Below are 20604 nucleotides of genomic sequence, written 5' to 3'. Positions count from 1 at the left end.
ACTAGTTTCCTGAGATAAAGTTAGAAGATGAAAGGTCCAAAAGTTGAAAATGTGACATATTTTAGTTATTAAATAGAAATACTGTTCTGAAAGCAATTAATTAGCAAATGTAATGATATTGCAGTAGGTTATGGTGAGAAGAATGAGACAAAGATCCAATTTTCTGACTGGTCAGTGAGCAATCATTATTGATCAGGCATCTATGTGTAGTTGATTGTATTAGGTGCCAAGTAAAATGGGGAACCTTAAAAGGTAATGATTATAAAGATAAGTCCATTAAAACTTTCATCTTAATACACAAGCACAGTGAAGAGACAGGGACTTTATATGAGGAGGAGGAAGTGACTCTCAGGTCTACATTCTGCTTCCTTGCTGCTTGCCACATAGTAGATATCTGCAATATTTGTTGTTGTTTTCTTTGGTGCTGGGGATCAGATCTAGGGAAAAGAGTCAGAATAACTTGGAATCACGTCTTGTCTCTGATGCTTTCTGACAGCATGTCTGGTAATCCTCTCATATTTCTGTCTTCTGGTTTGTTTTGTTGAAGTATCAGGGTATCACAGCTGATAAGGTGTTGTTAATTAGACATTTAGCAATGTATGTTGTAAGGAGGAATGATCAAGTTGTGCTGGCCCTGTTTAGGTTCACCATAGAATTTGAGCTTGATGACATGATTTATACTTCATTAAGCTAGGTGTTTCCAGAATTTGGCTGATAGCAGATATGTAAATGATTATAAAATAAAATGCTGACCCATTTTATTTTCTATATCCACACCCATCATTTCGAATGGAATTCCGGTGGTGTTATAATAATCTTTTTCTCTTTCATGTTGTTTCTTTTAGAAAACAATATTAAATAATTAGGTCATAAAACTACAAAATTTAAGACTTTATTACTCCCTCTGAGATTTACTTTTAACAGTGTGATATATAGTATGATTTTCCATTTCATATATAGCTCGATAGGTATAAAATGAAATTCATTTGACTTGTTAATTATGTGTAGTTATTTTTTGCAGTGCTTCTTTATATAATGTTATTTTTAGCAGTTCAAATTACATGTACTATATAATGAAACAAATTAGATAATTAAAATGACAAGGATTATCAAAATTTAGTATTGCTCCAGGTATTAAACAAGTTAAATATAAGCTTTATATTTTTTTGATTTACAGTTGTGACATTTAGTGAACGTGCTTTATTATTTGAAATTATATGCTCACACAAGTCCATAACGGGTTAAATGATCACGTTTTACTTTTGAAAAATTTACTAATGTTTTCAATAATGAATACCTGTCAAGGTATGTAGTCATCCTGCCATTTTATTTTCCTAAAAGATTCTGCATGAAAATGATTATAAGTTTGACTTATATTGAACAAAGAAATGACTTCATTCAGTTAACCATCACACAGTAGGACTATTTCTCAAACTTTCTCTTTGATATTTTCAAACACCTTCTGAAACAGATTCTTGCAATATTGGACTTTCTAGTTTAATCACCTGCCAACTTCAGTCTTACATATTTTCTAGAACGTTAAATAAATTATGATGCTATTTCTCATGTTTCCTGCTTTGAGGAGTTCACAGTTTCCAATCATGGATTTTCAGGGTATGAAACCTACAGAATTCAATGCAAGCTAGGATCATACCTCCAAAATATTAGGTGTTTTACTTGTTCTTTTTCCCAGGAAGTTTCCATGCCTGTGTTAGCTGTCATATCCCTGTGATTCTATAACATTGTAAACTGCTTCTAGGCCTCGTCATCCTGGGTTGCAGGTCTCTGTCTATTTGACTCCATCCCACCCTACTCTAGCAATTACACAAAAGAACCACCGTTTTATATTTCCAGTGACCAACACATTGTCTGCAGTTCAAAAACAAAAACAAAACAAACAAACAAACAAACAACAACAACAAAAAAAACAAACAAAAAAGTGTTTTAGTGGCTCGGCCCTTGCAAGGGCTAAGCAGCATCCAGGGGCTTACAACAGCAATTCTGTCTCAAGAGGTACTAGATAGGATGCTGATACAAGAGTTTGGGGACAGGAGGCGACACAGAAGAGGAGCTCTAACTGAAGTGCAGCCTCTGCTAGCAGCTGGAGACCATCAAGGAATAAGAGGTCTTTGAAGGACAAGCACCTGGCCTTTCTCTCCTTCTGCACTCTGTTCCTCTAATCTACTATTGTTGCATCCATTGGCTGAGCTCAGCCAGAAATCAGAAGATAAGCAAACTCACAGAAGTGAGACTCCACAGGGCAAAAAGCAGGGAAGAAAGGAAAGAAATACCCCTGAGTCCAGCAGGAAAGGGCAGATGGAAAAGATCCAGCTCATGGGAGATCCTAAGTTTCTCTACGCTATTGTGATTCTAGTTATACAAAGTGCTCACTATATGATATTAGATTAGTACTTATGTGCAGGGATCATATTGAAATTTAGTAAAAGGAATAGCCTGAATCTGATCTATCAAAGTAGATATCATGAGTCTCTTGATTACCAGACTTTATCTCTTATTGTCTATATTGGGGAAACTAGAAGGAAACTTGGTATACAGAGAGAGTGCAGGCAGGCTGAAAGTTTGGTAGTTCAAAGCTACTAGTATTCAATATACTGGAGGTCACAGAGCCTACTTGTATGTTCAGACTAAGGACCAGCCTTTCCTGTGCCTGAGAAATGAGAGAAATGAAAAATGTGTCCCCTTGATCTCTAGACGATAATTGGTAAAGTGTTTGTGGACTTGAACACTGGTAAGAAGAGGAACAAAAAAATTTGGAATACTTCTCTTATTACTGAGAATTTATACCTTTCTTACAGCAGTTTGACCTTGCCTCACACTCACGTTTGTGAATGTATTCTTCTTGATTGGTTCTATACTCCAGTAAGGAACTCTCACTTTTCTTAGCCTACTGTACTTATCATAATTACCTAAACGTGGTAGATGCTCAATATTTTTTTCTGGAAAAAATTTCAAATTTCCGTTGCTATTCATTCTAATCATACTGAAAGATATTCAACATCTAAAGAGCTTTCAGTTCCAGATTTGAGGTCAGATGTGAGGTCACAGATGTATGTTAATTATGTGCTTCATTCCTTAAGACCCATCAGAACAAATGGAGCTCCATTGCAATGAACTCAAGAAAATGAGTTCAATAAAACTGCATTTCTGTTTCTTCCTTTTTTAAAGAAATGGATTTCAGGGTTTCCTCATTCCCCTTATTTTGTCCATTTTTTAAAAAATAATTCATTTTGTGTAGTTACATAGAGAAACAAATATAACATCTATGGAGATTAAAGCTCAAAATTCACAGTAGCTGGGTAAGGTTGGTTATTACCTTTCTCTGCAAGTAACATGACAGCACTTTCTACTCCTATGAAATCTGATCAATAGAGATGTAGCTTCAAGTTCAGCTTGATATATCCTCATTTGTTCTGCAATTCAGGTATGTAGTATCTTCAGCAATAGAGTTTTACAGTCCAGTTCTGGATTGGTAATCAAAGGCAATGGTGATATCCAATATTGTTTAAGGATCTGTAGGATCTCTCTGGTCAATAACTACAAATGAAGGAGTTCATTTCTAGCATTGAGCTTTTTGCTTGCTAGCCTGTAGTGTCTGTTAGGGCCACTGAACCTCTGTTATAGGGTAGCTACATTTAAGCTCTTTTTGTATACTGTGTATTATACAAAAAAGAAGCTTCTATAGTAGGTTTCCATATGACTTTTCAAAAGGTTTTAGTGATAGTTATTCCTCCTGTCACTCCCTCTTAAGCCTTACACTCCCATTCCCAACCTCATTAAATTCATCCTATCCATTAATTCACCTGCTCATTTATATCCCTACATTCTGCAAACAAGAATAACAACTGGCTTGGCAAAATATGCCTTCTGGTGCAATAATGGCAGGAGTATCATGGGAGCAAACAACCACCTGCTAATTGGATTTAGGGTCCACTTCACAAGATAGTCATATTTGGCACTGTTATCAGGGCCAAGAGCCTGTGACCAGACAGGCCACAGACCATAGGGGAGAACCCAATACTGTCATTCTCCTAAATAGAGATAATATTAGACTGAATCACAATGATTTTTTTAATATGTATAAGTGTTTTGCTTATATGTACATAAGTACACCCACGCATGCAATGCTCGTGGAGGTTAACTGGAGGTACTGACCTTTGTTAGCCACTATGTGGGTGCTGGGAACAAAACCAGGGTCCTCTCCAAGAGTAGCCAGTGGTCTTAATGACTGTACCATCTAATTCTCCAGCTGCAATAATGACTTATTGTTATGCCCATAGATTAACGCATCCCTCAACTCTTAACAGAGAAGGTTTTTCTTACAGCAGATGACAACACAGAGACTCACAACTTGGTCACTGTGCAGAGAAAAAGTGACTGTTGAGGGGTCAGCCCTTACCCAGGCCTTGCTGAAAATCTATTGGCAGTTGATAATTTCTGGGAAAGGGAGAGTCAGTTTTCCTTATTGGTATGACCTCTGGTATGTTGACTGGACTTCAAAAGAAAGACCCACACTCAAGGGCACTTAGAAACCACAGATTAGATTTAATAGGTTTTAAGAAAAAGCAAGATAATAATAATAGAGGCATGGAGTCAGTGGGAGAGTTAGTAATGTAGAGGCAGGGAGGGGATCTGACTATGATCAAAATACATCAGATGACAGTCTCAAATCAACATGAATATTTTTAAAAATTCATACTAACATCACATCAATGTTAAGCCTAGTGATTATGTCCCAAAACATTTGCATTTTAGATGTTATTTTGACAATTTAAATATCCTATATATTTTAATATTTAATACTAAAATTCAATACAATTAAAAATCTGAGTGGCTAAGTGGAAAACAGCTACTGAACACTTCAGAAGAAAGTAGATGGGCAAGCTATTTAATATTTAATTTTAACAGCATTGGGTTTGAGTGTAGTTGCCATGATTTTAGCGTTATTCTTGTTTCTGTCTTTGTATTTCTTGGTATTGTGTTTTTTGAAAACTGTTATAATAGTTAGACATGTCTTGTTAATGTTCATAAATCTGGACATGCTAAAATGGATTACCTCCTTTGATGTAGTAAATACTTCATTGTATATTATTTAAAATAAAGAGATTAAAAATTAGACATTTTACTCTAAAATGTGGTTGATATTTTCTTTAAGCATAACTTAATTCCTGCTCACAATACATTATTTGGTTTTGCTTTTCATATGAAAATGAAAGCATGAAATTATGAAAACAAGCTACACTTATCCAAGCACGAGCATGACTTCACAGCTTCTAACCAGCATTGACTCACTGGTTCATCTCACATGATAATCATCTATTTTGATTTTTATACCCTTTCTCCCAGAAAAATGACACTGTTCTAGAAACACAAAACTGAGGAAAAGTAAAAATCTTGCAAATAAATTAAACCCAACAAAACAAGAAATATATGTCACACTAATATATTATTTAAAAGGCTGCAGTGATGACAGCATGGTAGCTAAGTACAATTGCAGTTCTTCTGGAGGACCCGAGTTCAGTTCTTAGCACCCATATCAAGCTCACAAATGCCATTAACTCCGGCTCTGAGAGAATCTGGTGCCCTCTTCTGGCCTTCGAGTGCACCCCCACACGCTTGGCATTCACTCACACAAACATAAATACATACACATAAATAAAAGTAATGATGCCTTTAAAAAGATATTTCTTTAATTTGTTTTACTGTATCATGCCTTCATAAAATTATAATTTGGAAATAGACATGTTTTTGTGTATGTGAATATTTATTTATTTATTATTTGTTTATTTATTTATTTACTTATTTATTTGTATGCGTTTACTGCCTGAATGTATGTGAATGCACCCGTGTCGTGCAATGCCACGGAGGTCAGAAGACAGCTTCAGATTCCCCTGGAACTGGAGTTAAGGACAGTTTGTAGCCGCCATGTGGGTACTGGGACTCGAACCCGGATACTCTGCAAAAGCAGTCAGCACTCCCAACTACTGAGCCATCTCTCAAGCCCCGTATTTGAAGTATTAAAAACCTAAGCATCACTATGTGTTTCTCTTATATACAATACTAGTTACCAACTAAAATGTATATGGAAACGTATTTTATTATTTATAGTACTTAGTTTCATTTATTTATTGACATCTATTGACAGTTTTCTTTATTTTTAAGACACAATAGATATCAAATGATTACTTGTGGAAATTTGCCAGTGTATATGGAAAAATTTCTGATTAGACATTGCCTTAAAAAGATTTAAATATCAGAGGACTTTGGTCATTTCTTTTTTCTCTCTGTGTTTGTATATTTCAGGCGATGATGAAGGAATACAGGAGCCAGCAGAATCAGATGGGGACACCCATTCGGAGAAACCAGGGCAGCCTGGAGTTGAGACAGATGACTGGGATGGACCAGGTAGGAAAGAAAATGCAACATTCAGCCTACTGTTACTTTTATCAGAAATTCACTTTTTTTTCCTTTGAAACTTTGATGGCTTGTAAAACTTTTAACTATCTCTTAACTCAGATTTTGAAAAACACACTTTTTTTGTGCATGCTGGTTCTATGGTGTTTTGAGAAAACATTTTTACTGAAACAAGATTTTATTTTAAATAAACTTTAAATGTAAAGTGTCACCTTCTGCTTGAAATGTCTATATTTCCTTCTTACATAAAGTTAGTCAATTCTACTTATGTGTTCTTTCATCAGAGAATCTTTTAGCTACATCCAAATTCCAATTGGGCACAGTTTGAAATCTTACAGATATGTCAGCAACAGTAATACTTCAAAGAATTATCATATTCAGTTTAGTTCTGTTGTAAATCACAGATGAAACTGAAATATCTATTTAGAAATTTCCACCCTATTAATAGATTTCCCCCTTTGATTCAATATGCTGGCAACATTTTTACCTTAATTATTAAAATTAAATGTGCACTTAAAGGGCCTTAAATTTATTCATTTCAGGGAAAAAAATAAAAAAGACTAATCAAAACCCAATATTAGTATAATTTTATAATAATATATGCTGTTTGTAATATAGTAACTCTGTAGGAAATAACCTTTCTGTTTATTGCTAAGTAATTTACAATTGATGGTATATTGATAAATGGAGACCATTTTGTCATAGGCTCTAAGGATATAAGAGAGCTTTGAAATAGTTTCAGCTGTAATTTCCAAAGCAGTAACATTTTTCATTAAGAAAGATCCCTATATTTCAATCACATTTCCACCCTTGCATGACTTTGCAAATTGCTCTCTACTGTGCATGAGGAAGAGAGGAACTCCAGTGGTAATTTTCTGAAACCAGCAGCTGGAAAATATAATGCAAACAAAAATGAAGATACAGTATATCTGATTATTATGATGTCATTTCTAATGTTATTCATGATACACACAAATGTTTGTATTCTGTACTCTACAGTATAATGCTATACAAGATTCTGGACCCAACTGTATTATATTTAAAATACCACAGAGCCACATTTAAGGAGATTGTAAGAAAACACAGAATTCTGGTATTTTCATTTTATTGAAGGCTCTTTCTGAGCTCTCAATGTAAAGAAGAATTTCCTTGATTAAAACAATTGGAAAAAAATATTTTCTAAAATGTTCAGTTTTCCTATGAGGCTTCTATACCACTTGAAATGGGTACATGAATCTTTTATAACTCTTTATTTACTGGAATTAAATATGTATGTGTTTAGAAGAGATTTTTGCTTTTCTAATTAGACTGGGTGGACTTTTAGGTGTGTCTGCTTACAAAACGTTGCATTCTTTTATGCCTGTATTATGGCAAATGTGTGGGTGTAGACATTTGTGTCTAAAGCTCACAGATTTCTCAGTTTTGAGGGAGGAACAAGAAAATGTAGGGGGTAGTAAGCTGCTGAACACATGCAGCATACCTAACACCATCTTTTCAGGGAGGTTTTACTACAATAAAGTATATTATTGACAACAAATCAAAGAAGTTGGGGATGCTGAGTAACATGCAAGTGAGTTTTTTGGTGGCGGTTGAATTAACTTGTGCATTTGATTTATGCTTTTACTTGGTGAATTTGGTACACATATTACTTTGTTCTGGTGTACCTGTGAATATGTCAAAAAAATGAAGGGAGAATATATGTCTCTTACATGCTTATAGGACCCCACCCCCACTCTATGTATCATAAGGTCAACAACATATTTTTCTCTGTAGTTACTTAAGGAAATGATGGTTTTATTACTTTTAAGCCCTGTGAAGTGATGATGTTAGCTCATAATAAAGGAATGGATCTTGGGTTATTTGTTGCTTTTCCTGATAGAATGTTCATTAATTTTGTTCAATCTGGAGACCCTGAGAGAGCATAGAAGAGGTTTATTTATTGTTAAATAAATATTAATTGCTTCAATATTAATACCTAATTTTTTGTCCACAAAAGAACATTGATGCTTTCCATCTGTATGAAAAAAAAAAAAACATTTTCTAGATTTCAATGACAGCTCCAAACTCAATAGCAAAAGGAACCTGGATTCTGATCTAAACCTGCAGTCTGGATTTTGGTTCATATTCTGCATGTGTTACTAATTAGTTTAGCAATCTGTAGGAGGTTGCTTAATTTCTTCATGCCTCGATCTTCATTTATGAAGTATAAGAAATATTATTACCTTTTTACAAAACTGAATCAACTCATATTCCTAAAGTGCAATGATCTTTTCATATGGCTTTGGAACAATTGGGCCACAATAGTTCCACAACTGTTTATTTTTTGTTATTGTGGTTTATATCACAAAAGGTAAACTTCATGGTATGAAGCATTTAGTTTTTAGTTTATCAATATATTATTGTTTAAGACATGAAGTAATGAGCCAGGTGTGATTTCAAGGTCTCTTAATTTCAAATCCCTTTCTCCCAGTCTTGACAATCATCCTAAGAGTGGCAGTTTTCTCTAAAAATAGAACAGAATCAAGGATGAAGAAATTATCTAAGGAATTTGAAGCATAGAGCTGACATCATTTAAGATGGATCAGGGTTTATCTTATTTTTTTAGAGTTTGATTGAGGATGACTTCACAACCTTCCTTGATGGCTTAGTTCAGTAATGAATCAACCCCTGTCTGGGAGGTTCTATTTGTATCAAAGGCAAATTCCTCCCTGTAACAAAAGTTTTCCCTTAAGTTCAATGAAAAGGTACATTTAGACTGAAATCATAACCAGTCACACCTTTGTGACCCCTCTAAGTGGAGCCTAAACATTCAAAGGAATTTGTGTTTGTAAACATTTATAATGTGAAATTCTTTAATGTTTAAATGTTTGTCACTCTTAGGCATTCTTTAAGTAACATGACATGTTTAAGTTTGGAAAGTTACATGCACATCATTCATAAGGCCAAAACAAAAGACAAAACAAAATAGCTACCTCATTACTTAAGCATTTCCTACCTAATGTTAAATTTCATTTTAGTTCCTTGCTTTTAAATAAATTAGCCTGACACTTCTTGCTTGTATGTGGTTCATGTATTTTTGTTCCTCATTCTTCAGCCTTGTGATCTCCATTTGCCTGTTTTAGTCTTACATCATTTATCCTCTTTCAAAGTAAGTAGTCCTTCTTTATCAGCCTCACATTTCGTATTTTGTCAGTCACAAGTTCTTCATTTAACCAATATGCTTATACTTTCACTCATTCAGTACAGGTTTATTGTGCATTGAGTACACAGTTACAGTTGTGAAGTGTGCCAAGAAGCAGTGCAAAGGTGATGGATGATACTGCCTGCACTCTCCTTTCTTGATTGCATTTTCTCTCCTTTAATTGGTCATGTCCTAGTCATGAATGCAACAATTAAGCTTCCTTCAGCCTTGAAAGTAGAGCTTACTACCCTACAGAGTTAAAAGTGGTACACATTTGAGATCAGACAGGCCTGTGTTTGTGTTTACATTGGTAGCATTTATGGCCTCATAGTTGTGAAATGTTAGAAGATATGCCTCAGTTTCTTTATCTCAGAAATGGGAATAATGATAACTTCTCAACAATGTTTTTATGAAGGTGACATTTGAAAGTGATGTACTACACAGGGCATCTAGCACAAATCTGCTGAGTGTTGTCATCCTAGAATGGGCCCTTGTGACACATTTTTTGCTTGGTCCTCGCAGACCAATCAAGGCTTGAAATATTGATACATTTTTTAAAGTAGTGTTTATATCTCCATCTTTCTTTTAAGAAGGTCATCAGAACTACTTTCCAAGGCCGGTCTGGAGTACTTATTTATAGATTTGGATTCAGGAGAATCCTTATAAATCCATTGTCATCTCTATGAAAAAAGTACTGTAAAAACCATATCTTAGTTAGATCAACTCAGTATTCCAAGTACAGTTTCAATTGGCTTAGAGTTCTGGATTACAGTTGCAACATGACTTCTTTTCACACTTGCAAATAGTGAATAATTTGTTTTTTTTTCTTTTTATATTATAATATTGAATTGAATTTAGATCATACCTTCATGTGTGAATACATGCAAGTCCCCAAATAGTGTGCATTCATGCAGTAGTGTGCATTCATGCAGACATGTGCATATAAAAGTTTTGAGGAAACAGTTATTTAACTTCTTTGACATTAGCTTTTATTTAAATAAATCTTGATATTTATATATTAAACCTAGAATCTTATCAATAAAACTGAAGCCAAAAATCCAGCTCTTTATTGACAGTTTGATGAATGCAAAGAAATTGGTTGGGAACATATTTCAACATCATGTATTAGAAAACCTCCAAGCTCTCTGCTACCCATCACAGAGAAGTTATGGGGTAATGTAATGAGTGAGGAAGACCAAGCACATTTAATCTGTGCACTTCTTGCTTGGGGATGCTACAACTGAGTTGCACAACTCTGAGCAAGTTATTACTACTCCATGGCCTTAGTGCTTCTAAAACAGGGCTAATAATAATTACCTTATTAATGGAATTTTAGTATCATTTTGACAGTTGTGCCTCAGTAGTCATTACAATGCTTGCTGTGGAAGTCATTAAACATTTGTGCTGTGAATTGATTTTGCTCTGTGAAAAGTCATCATAAGATTATGTCTATGTTGTACTACTCTACCTGACTGAAAATATAATTCAGCTAAATAATTTTAGTTTAAATATATAGACAAAAATATATATTTTCAAGAATAAATGTCTAGGGTAAGGTCAAAGGTGGGTACTTGTTGCACATGGACTAACTATTGTTCAGGAAATTCTACGTTCCTCTTGAGCTGTTGTTCAGCACTGTGGACGGATGTGGCTGAACGGGTTCTTCTGCTTTGTATCTGAAATGAACCTAAGAAGATGGGGGCTGTTTTGCATAAAGTGGAATGGTGGCTAGAAGACCACTGTGAGATAGAAGCACATACTTAATGATACAGGTTTCCTCCAAACCCCTGCCTTTTTATTAGTCCAAAGAAGGGCTTGAAGATTACAGTTCTGATTTCGTTTCCTTTTTGATTGGGAAAATGTGGTAGATATAAGATCTGGGAAATGCCATTTGAAGTAAATTAACAGACACCTATGAAACATAGTTAACCATAGATATAGTCTGACAGTAAGAAGAATATTGTGAGAAGCGGAGGAAATCGTAGAATGACTGTGTATTACTCTGACAGTGAATTGGTATTATCTCTGCTATCAGATAATGCAGTTATCATTAATTTTCACATTTGCATTTCAATCTTTGGAAGGAAATGACTCTTGCCGGATGAAGATAAGAGCTCTGTACCACTATAATGAACCATCATTTTATCCCAAGGCTTTGTGTCCATATGAAAATGAGGCAGGGAGGAGAGAGAGAGAGAGAGAGAGAGAGAGAGAGAGAGAGAGAGAGAGAGAGAAACAGAATGAATGCAGGGGAAGGAGGTCAGAAAAATATTACAGTGTCAAAATTTGCTGCAGACTTTTGAGTCCTTTGTGAAACAAGAGGGGGTAAAAATAAATCTTCTGTAGTGTAGTTAAGTAGTTAAGTGGATATCGGATTAAAAGATGAAAGTTTGTAGAATAGAATGCCACATGAACATAGTGAGAAAGTTCTCTTGATCTTCGCTCACTTGAGTATGTACTCTCACACAGAATTAGGACATGCATAAATTTACACAAAGGAAAAGGTAGGTTGGATCACTGTTGGAAGGACACTTAACTTCTTCAGCTCTTAAAGAACTACATAAAGCACACCATTTAGTTATTGACATGATTTATACTGCAGTTATGTGAAATGAGAATTAAAAATATTTGGATAATGACTTATTTTAGAGTTGGCAAGCACTTATTTGTTTATATAATTGTAATTGAAAAATTCAAATTAAAAATTAATATTCTTTAGGCATTACTTTTCAATGACCTCTCCTTTAAACACACTGTTGGAAAATGATGTTAATTTTTTTTAACTCTATCATAGTTCCCAAAAGATAACAAATTCTTATCAGTATTCTGCATTCTTTCCTGATGGTAAACTTCCCAGATATATTTTTTCAGTAGAAATTACCTTAACTGAACCATAATTATTAGCCTATCTGTAAAATTTTCACATTGAGGTTTTTATGAGTTGAGTTTTGTTCCCCAAAATTATTATATCAAAGTCTCAACCTACAAACCTCAGATTGTGATGTCTTTTGAAAATAAGATTGTTAAATAAATGAATAATTGATTAAGCTGAGGTCATTATGGAGTATGGGAAAAATATGGTTTATGTCTTTGCAAGAAGGGAAACTAGGACTGGTGAGATGGCTCAGTGGTTAAGAATGCTTACTGCTCTTGCAGAGAACCTGAGTTTGGTTCCCAGCACCCACATAAGATTGCTCACAACTTGTTGTAACTCCATTTCCATGGGATCCAAAGCCACCTGACCTTGCAGACAACAGCATACATGTGGTGTACATAAACAAATATACACACACGTGGCTACACACAAAAATAAATAACTTTTTTAAAAATGTTAGACTGACAGAGGCAGAGGCACATAAACACACACACACACACACACACACACACACACACACACACACACACGCAAAACCATATGAAGATGCAGGGAGAATGAGGGCAGATAGATAGTGCCAAAGATTGCTTGTACACCAGAGTAGCTAAAGGGAATATATGGGACATAGCCTTTGGCAAGAACTAATCCTGGCAAGAACTTGATCTTAGCAAGCTTGCAAAGGTGAGCAGATACATTGTTATTTATTTTTTATTGAATTTTTGTGTATTTCATACAGAGCATCTCAATCAATCTTAATCATCTTTATACTCCCTTCCCCACTGGCACCCTCCCATAGCCTCCCCACTGGAATTCATATACTTTGTCATTTGTCTTAAGTCCTATTGTGTCAAGTGAGTGTCCCCAGAAGTCCCTCAGTGCAAGTTCATCTACTGAGGTCTAGCCAGCCTTTCTAGAGTCTCTTGCTTTAGGAAGATCAGCTCTTTCTCATTCAGCAGTAGTCAATTGCCAATGTTCGTTCAGCTAAGATTGGAGTCAGCTGTCCATTTCTCCAGTTCTATGCTGGGTGTTTGTCCATTTGAGTTTGTATGAGTCCTGTTTATGCTGACACCATTGCTGTAGGTTCATATGAACAAGGTCCCAGGAGCTTGTAGGACTCTATTTCCATACGGTCCTGCACCTCCTCCCTTGCTCTTACAATCTTTCTGCCCCCCACCCCTTTCTGATCTCTGAGCCCTGGATGGGTGAAATTTAATATTGGAGTCCTGACCAAGGACCAGCATTCTGCAGACTCTTAGTTTCTGCACTTTGGCCATTTGTGACCTTTTGTGTTCCTGGCTCTTTGTTGCATGAGGGAGCTTCATTAATGAGAATGGAGATATTCATTATTATCTTCTTTACCCCTTGTTCTATGTTCCATGAGCCTTAGGTGTAGAGGTTGCATTGTAGATATGCCACTTAGACTTGGGCACTTCACAGACAATGTGTGTGACCAGATGTAGTACTCTGTAATAGTCTTTGTCTGGTAGAGAAGAAGCTTCTTTGAAGAGTGCTGACTGGGATATTTGTAAATATAAGGATACGTATCTTTCACATAGTAAAAAATTACATTAGTCTAGGGATGTGACAGTTTTGATTTTTTCCCTAAGACCTATGACTTCTCTAGCCATGTGTATTTGGTTATGTTTGGTTATGTACCACACTTGAGTTTCCTCTCATTGAGTGGGTTTTTAGTCCAATTAGGTAGCTCTTGGTTGCCCCCAAGATAAAAGGGCCACTACTGCACCAGTGTTTTATGCTGGCTGGCCATTGATGTGGTTATTTGGTCTTGAAGCTGGTTGGACCATTAATTGATGTTTTCCCTTGGCATCTTCATAGCACTCTCCAAAGCTGTGAGACCAATTCAGGTATCTTCAACAAAGATGCCATTGTAATGAAAATGTTCTTGTAAGTTTTGAAAGACCTGCTTTTAAAAAGTCAATAAAAATGTAGGTGTGGTGAAATGAACTTAAGGACTTGGACAGAAAACCCTAAAAATCTTGAAAAAATACTACTCACATAGCTTTGTTAGTTCTTTTAGGTCCCAGCTCTACCTAATGAAAAGAACTAGAAACATTTGAATGCAGTTTATCTGAGTGCATGAATTATTCCAGCAGAAGGGAGGAGGAAGAGGAATCCTCCAGGAAAACAGATAAGCAATGTCCAGAGAAGAGGAGGAAAGCCAGGGAAGGAGGGAGTGATGCCTGTGTTAAATCATAAAGACTTATCAAGGTTGAAATGTATAACTCTTCTTTAAATTTAGTGGCACGTAGATATTTGTGATTTTAACTAGAACAAGATAGGTCTGAGAGAGAAAAGTGAGTCCATGGGATCAGATACAGTTAACAACTACTATATTACAGGTGCTCTTGGTAAATATTTGGACTTCTTTGAAAATATGTGTTCATTGATAAAATTATTACCTTTTATTCTCTGCCTAAGAACTTCCTGAACATTGGAATTTAGGAAAATGCTTCCTATACAATATTATATTGCATAATATATATTTAAAGCAGGAAATTGTTCCTATACTAACCTATTTTGTATCTATTATTTATTATCTTTTCTAAATTATTTTATTTTTATATTTTGTGTATAAATATTTTGCCTACATGTATGTATGTGGACACAAGCACACAATGCTCATGGATAGCAGAAGACATTGGATCCCTGGAACTGGAGTTAAGGATGGTTGTTAGACACCATGTGGGTGTTTCAAACTGAACTCAAGTCCTCTGCAAGAGCAGCCAGTGCTCTTAACTGAGTCATCTCTCCAGCCCCCTAAATTGTTCTAGAGTTGATTGTTATTTCTTGCCCCTGCATTGTCTTTAGAATTTCTACTCTACATTTCTTTCAGTTATTTTAAAATTTACAATTTCTGCCTTTATCTCCCAAAAACTTTGGATTGCTAGTGTATGACTTGTCTGAGGTTTATAATTTCAATAGAATTAATGTCATGAATTTGATCATACTATATTATATAATAATAATGTTCTGTATACTTAAAGTGGGATAAAGTATGCTTTGTTTTTAGCAACCAAGCTAAAAGTATCCAGTCTCTTGTTTTATATTTTCTGTTATCATTCAAACTCCAATAGCTCATTTGAATCTTGAGGATTATGTCTTTGTCTTTGTAATAATGTTCTACACTCATTTCTAAGTTAGATAGTTGAACTCACAGCTCATTCCCTCAAAAATAAAACTTACATATGCACACTAGATATTTTCTTCTTCTCCTGAAGCTTTGCAGACATGCATTGAATTATTTTAATTGGTACAAACATTTATTGAAGAAGAAGTATTTGGCAGACTTCAAGGTAAAAGATGACAGACTTAAGACTATCTTCAAAAAGTGCATAGTACAGAAGATCAGACACACAAACGATAAGTAAAGAATTGTGAATACAGTGGTAGTAATATATACAAAGTGCAGAGAGAGCAGAAAAAGAGGGTAGGCCTCCACTAAAAAGAAACGTAAATGATGGGCAAGATGTTTATGGACCAGTTTGTCTAGGAAAGGGGCTGTTGATGCTACAGGCAAGATGTGATGTTACATGATAACACATGCAATAATGACCTCTTCATGTGATCCCACAGGCAGAGTGATACATTCTCAATGGGCCCACTTTAAATGTTTTTGACAAACAGAAGATGTAAAATATAATTCCATAACATGCATGGTACTCTTGCTGCCATTTTGCGTACATGGAAGCTCCAAGGAGACCTGTCTGTGAAGTTTCTATCCTTCCAGCACTATCCTGTCTAATGAACAAAGACTCTGGAAGGATGGAGGAAACCTCAGTACCTGCAAGCCACACAGAGAGTCTAGACTTAGACACAAGGATTTAAATGTTAGTAATTGTCACATAAAAGAGAATAATGAAAAGAACACAGTAGTCACTGAACATGTGTTTATATTTGAGCAAATACATAAGCAACCAAGAGAGTTCTTTGAGTTTTCTCTTGATGCTAACAGAAAGCTCAGCACTCACTTCCACCGGCTTTCTGTGCAAAAGGTCACGATTTAAAAAAAAATACTCTTTTGTTTTTATTTCATGTGTATGAGTGTATTGTCTGCATGTATGAAAATGCACCCATGTCGCACAATGCCTACGGAGGTCAGAAAAGAATGTCTACATACCCTGGCACTGGAGTTACAGATGGTTCTTAGCCACCATGTGGGTGTTGGGAATTGAACTTGGGTCCTTTGCAAGAGTCAGTGCTCTTAACTGCTGAGTCTTCTCTTCAGCCCCCAAAGGTCACTATTTATCCTGACTGAATAAAAAGATTCTTTTCTTTTTTACCCCATTACCTTATTTTACATTAATTAAGAACAGTGTACTTATAAGCATTGTATATAATATAAAGCAAAAACAATAAAACACAAATATATTCTAGTAAGGATGGAAGCATGTTATTTACTGGAAACTTAAGTAGGTTTATGCCAGATAATATAACTGTGTTTGAGTGTATACCATTAACAGCATCTATTGGAAGGATATATGTTTAATAAACTATGCATCTTTTAGTTGTATAATATTTTAGATAGTTTTTATGTCAAAGCAATTATGGGAAAAAGAAGCCAAAATAAAAGAGAGCAGGAAGCATTTTGTCTTCGTAGTCTTTTACTTTCAGTGACCTCGTCCCAGTTTTCCTTTAAATTATAGATTTCTCTAGAACATTGCCATATTCCTCCTTCCAGTGCATTTTATATTATCCTGTAAACTGAATAAAAGGAGAACACTGAGCTTGTGAACAATAATTAATGTGATTAAAGCAACAGCTGCTTAATAGGATAATAAAGGAAATAAATATTTTAAAAACCATGCCCACCATTTCTAATACCAAAACAGAAAAGAACAAATCTTTAAAGTATTTTCTTATAATAGTAGAAGCCACTTAAGTGTCCCTTTTTAACTGGCTAATATAAGGCAAACAGGAACCAGGATCCTAAAAAAGGAGGTCACAAACATTTGTTACTGGCCTTGGGAATCTCAGAGCTCTGGAGAGGGATAGAATGGAAACACGTTTGCATACGTGTGTGTATGTGTGCGTATGTGTGTTCCTTCTACGCAAAATAAGAATGATGTTCTTCATGCTTACCTGAACAAAATCAACCATTTTATTCTATAAAAAAGCTTTATTCAAAAAGAAAAAAAACCTTTATTCGTTTCCAAAATAAGTATTTTAACTATTGTATTCAGTTTAATTATTTTATTTACATTTTCATTTAAGTTTAAAAATAAATTGATATTTTCCAAAACAATTATTTACATTCTAACAAATGATGTATATTGTAGGGAAAAATGTATTGATTGTGGGAGTTTTTGGAAGCCCAAATTATTCATTCATGTAAAACCATAATTATATGACAAAAATTAATTTCTTATAAAGTAGGATTTTTCTTTCTAAAAAAATGCAACCAAATTATTTTAGGAACTTATCTAGCTTTCAGCCACCGTTGCATACAAGCTGTTCATAATTAATATATTTTGAACATTTTAACATGTGTTTGAAATAAAAGGGTGTTTATTAATTATCTGGATTTTACTTATTTTTATTTTATTATTGTTATTTTATGTGTATTGAGTTTATTGCCTTCATGTATGTAAGTGCACCCGTGTCATGCAATGTCCACAGAGGTCAGCAGTGAGCACTGGATCCCCTAGAACTGGGGTTAGGACAGTTGTTAGCTGCCATGTGGGCACTGGAAATCAAACCTAGGGCCTCCGCAAGAGCAGCCAGTGCTATTAACTGCTGAACCATTTTTCCAGCCCTTTTATATTTTTTTAAATATAACCAATAAAGTGACAAAAGCAGATGTGTGGTATTTCAATACAGTAAAAACAAAATACATTTAACTATTATAAAAATTCATGAAATATTTCAACTATAGTTTCAAAGTTCCAGAAGTTAATAATACCTCAAATTGCCTTTGGGCATTTTCTATTATTCAAGACATGCCACCTAGTTGGACTCTTAGGAGTTTTTGCCTATTCTAAATCACTCAGTGAAAGTCTGATAAAGTTAAATAGTGTAAATCAGAGTCCCTAGAGCATTTTTTTTTCTAGAGTGTTACTCTACCAAAATGAGTATCTACAATTAATGATATCATGAAGCTATGCTCCTCAGCAGCACTTCCTCCTGGTTGGAAAGCATTTGGCTTTCTCTTTCCCATTCATGTCTGTGATACTGCATGCTGATGGAGAGTTTATGGTGTGCCAGGTCTGTTGTAGGCATGGAGGATATAACAGCAAACAAATGCACAGTTTGTGCTATCATTCTCATCTTGAGCACTGAGGATGAGACCCAAGAATACTCATTTGCTTCAAGTCAAAAAGCTCATGAACTGTGGCATTGAAATAGGCAGTTTGACTGGATCTTGAGATCTCAGAGCACTGAAGAAGAATGGGAAGCCATATTTATGTGGGTGCATGCGTTCATGTGTGTATGGGTATGCTGGTGCGTGTACCTGTTCACCACTGACTTGGCTTCTTTCCTTGTTGTAGTGATAAAAATAGCCTGACAAAAGCAATTGAAGGACAGGAAGGTTTTTTGACTCACAGTTTGAGTTTCAGTCCATCATGAAAGGGAACCAAGGCAGCAGGAGTTTGAAGCAGCTGATCACATAGCATCCACATTAAGAAAGCAGGATGATGAATGCCAGGGCTCAGCTGACGTTCGATTTTATATAGTCTAGGATCCATGCCCGGGGAATGGTCTCTCCCACAGTTAAACTAGATCTTCCCACATTAATTAACTTAATCAAGATAATCCTTCACAAACACACTCAGAGTCAAAATAATCCTACACAGATGCACCTAAGTCCTGTCTAGTAGCTGTTTCCAGACACTGTCAAGTTGATTGATACCAACCATCACAACCCCTTTATTTTTTAGTTTTTGGGTTTTTGTTTGTTTTGTTTTGCTTTGTTTTTCATTTTGAGACGGAACCTTTATGTAGTGTATGCTGGCCTCCTATGTAGCCCAGGCTGGCCTTGAACTCGTGTCAATTCTCTTGCCTTTGCCATCTGAATACTGGGATTGTAGGAGTGATTCACCATGCCTATCTCCAGTTCACTCCTTTCAGTTTAATAGTCTAGAGCGCCAAGAGAAAAAGTGGGTCTGTGCCCAGGGCTAGAAGTAAATGGCATGTAGGTTATTATTATTTTTTATCTGTATGAGTGTATTGCCTGCATGGATGTGAATGCACCTGTGTTGTGCAATGCGGAGGTCAGAAGAGGGCGTTGGATTCCCCTGGAACTGGAGTTAAGGACGGTTCTTAGCTGCCATGTGGGTACTGGGAATTGAACCCAGATCCTCTGCAAGAGCTGTCAGTGCTCTTAACCACTGAGCCATCTCTCCAGCCCCCAGTTCACTCCTTTTAAAGTGAACAAGTCTCTCTTTTTTATTATAATTCCAAAGTTATGTAGTCAGTGTCAGTCTCTACTTACCTACTTTGTTATTTTTGACACCTTATTCATACTTTCTGGTTCTACAGATTTGAGAAGGCTTGTTGTGGAAATTTCCTATGAATGAAGTGAATAACTCAGTCACATTGCTCACCAATTTTCTCATTTCTAAAATGGCGTGCTACATACCCACCCAGTGGGTATTACACTAGTAAAGCAGTGAGAAAAGTGTCTGACAGACTAAATGCTATGCCACTGGTGCACATGTGGTGTGATCACGACTGGCATAATCATTCTGATCTGTAGATATTGTTCTGTCTAGAAAAGCCCTTCAATCTTGTATGTTTTCCGTTTGATTTATTTAAGTATTTTGGAATACCAGAGAAATAATGAGTCCATTTGTATCTATTTTTTTTTTGTTTATTAGAAGAAGCATTTCATTACAACAGCATTAACCTATTCAATAATATTTTTCTGAGCTAGGGTACATCTCTTTCAAAATTGGCTGTACATTTCTAGGTTTACAGATGAATTATTACGCTTATATAATCTTTTACTCATTATAAACTCTATAAGACATAAAATTAAATGAGGTTCCAACGTTTAAAAAAGATCTCCACTTCGTTGTCAAAACACACAGTTTCATACAGAAAAATTCATTCCAAGGCTATTGACATTGAGACGTTTTCACATGCATTTCTAATCTCT

The 20604-nt window shown here is 35.4% G+C and overlaps 1 protein-coding gene across 1 annotated transcript in view; it reads left to right on the top strand.

Annotated features, from left to right (window-relative positions):
* Zfpm2 (zinc finger protein, FOG family member 2) overlaps nucleotides 1–20604 on the top strand; it is a 476524-nt gene that overhangs the window by 115124 nt on the left and 340796 nt on the right. Inside the window, exon 3 of the mRNA XM_008851514.2 lies at nucleotides 6322–6423. Coding sequence (XP_008849736.1) covers nucleotides 6322–6423 — 102 coding nt within the window. The remainder of the gene's footprint in view (nucleotides 1–6321; nucleotides 6424–20604) is intronic.

This window comes from Nannospalax galili, unplaced genomic scaffold (genome assembly GCF_000622305.1).
Source record: "Nannospalax galili isolate Female #2095 unplaced genomic scaffold, S.galili_v1.0 scaffold284, whole genome shotgun sequence".
Taxonomy (NCBI): Eukaryota; Metazoa; Chordata; class Mammalia; order Rodentia; family Spalacidae; genus Nannospalax; species Nannospalax galili.
The sequence above is the reverse complement of the archived record's forward strand: the minus strand, read 5'-3'. Positions and strand labels throughout refer to the sequence as shown.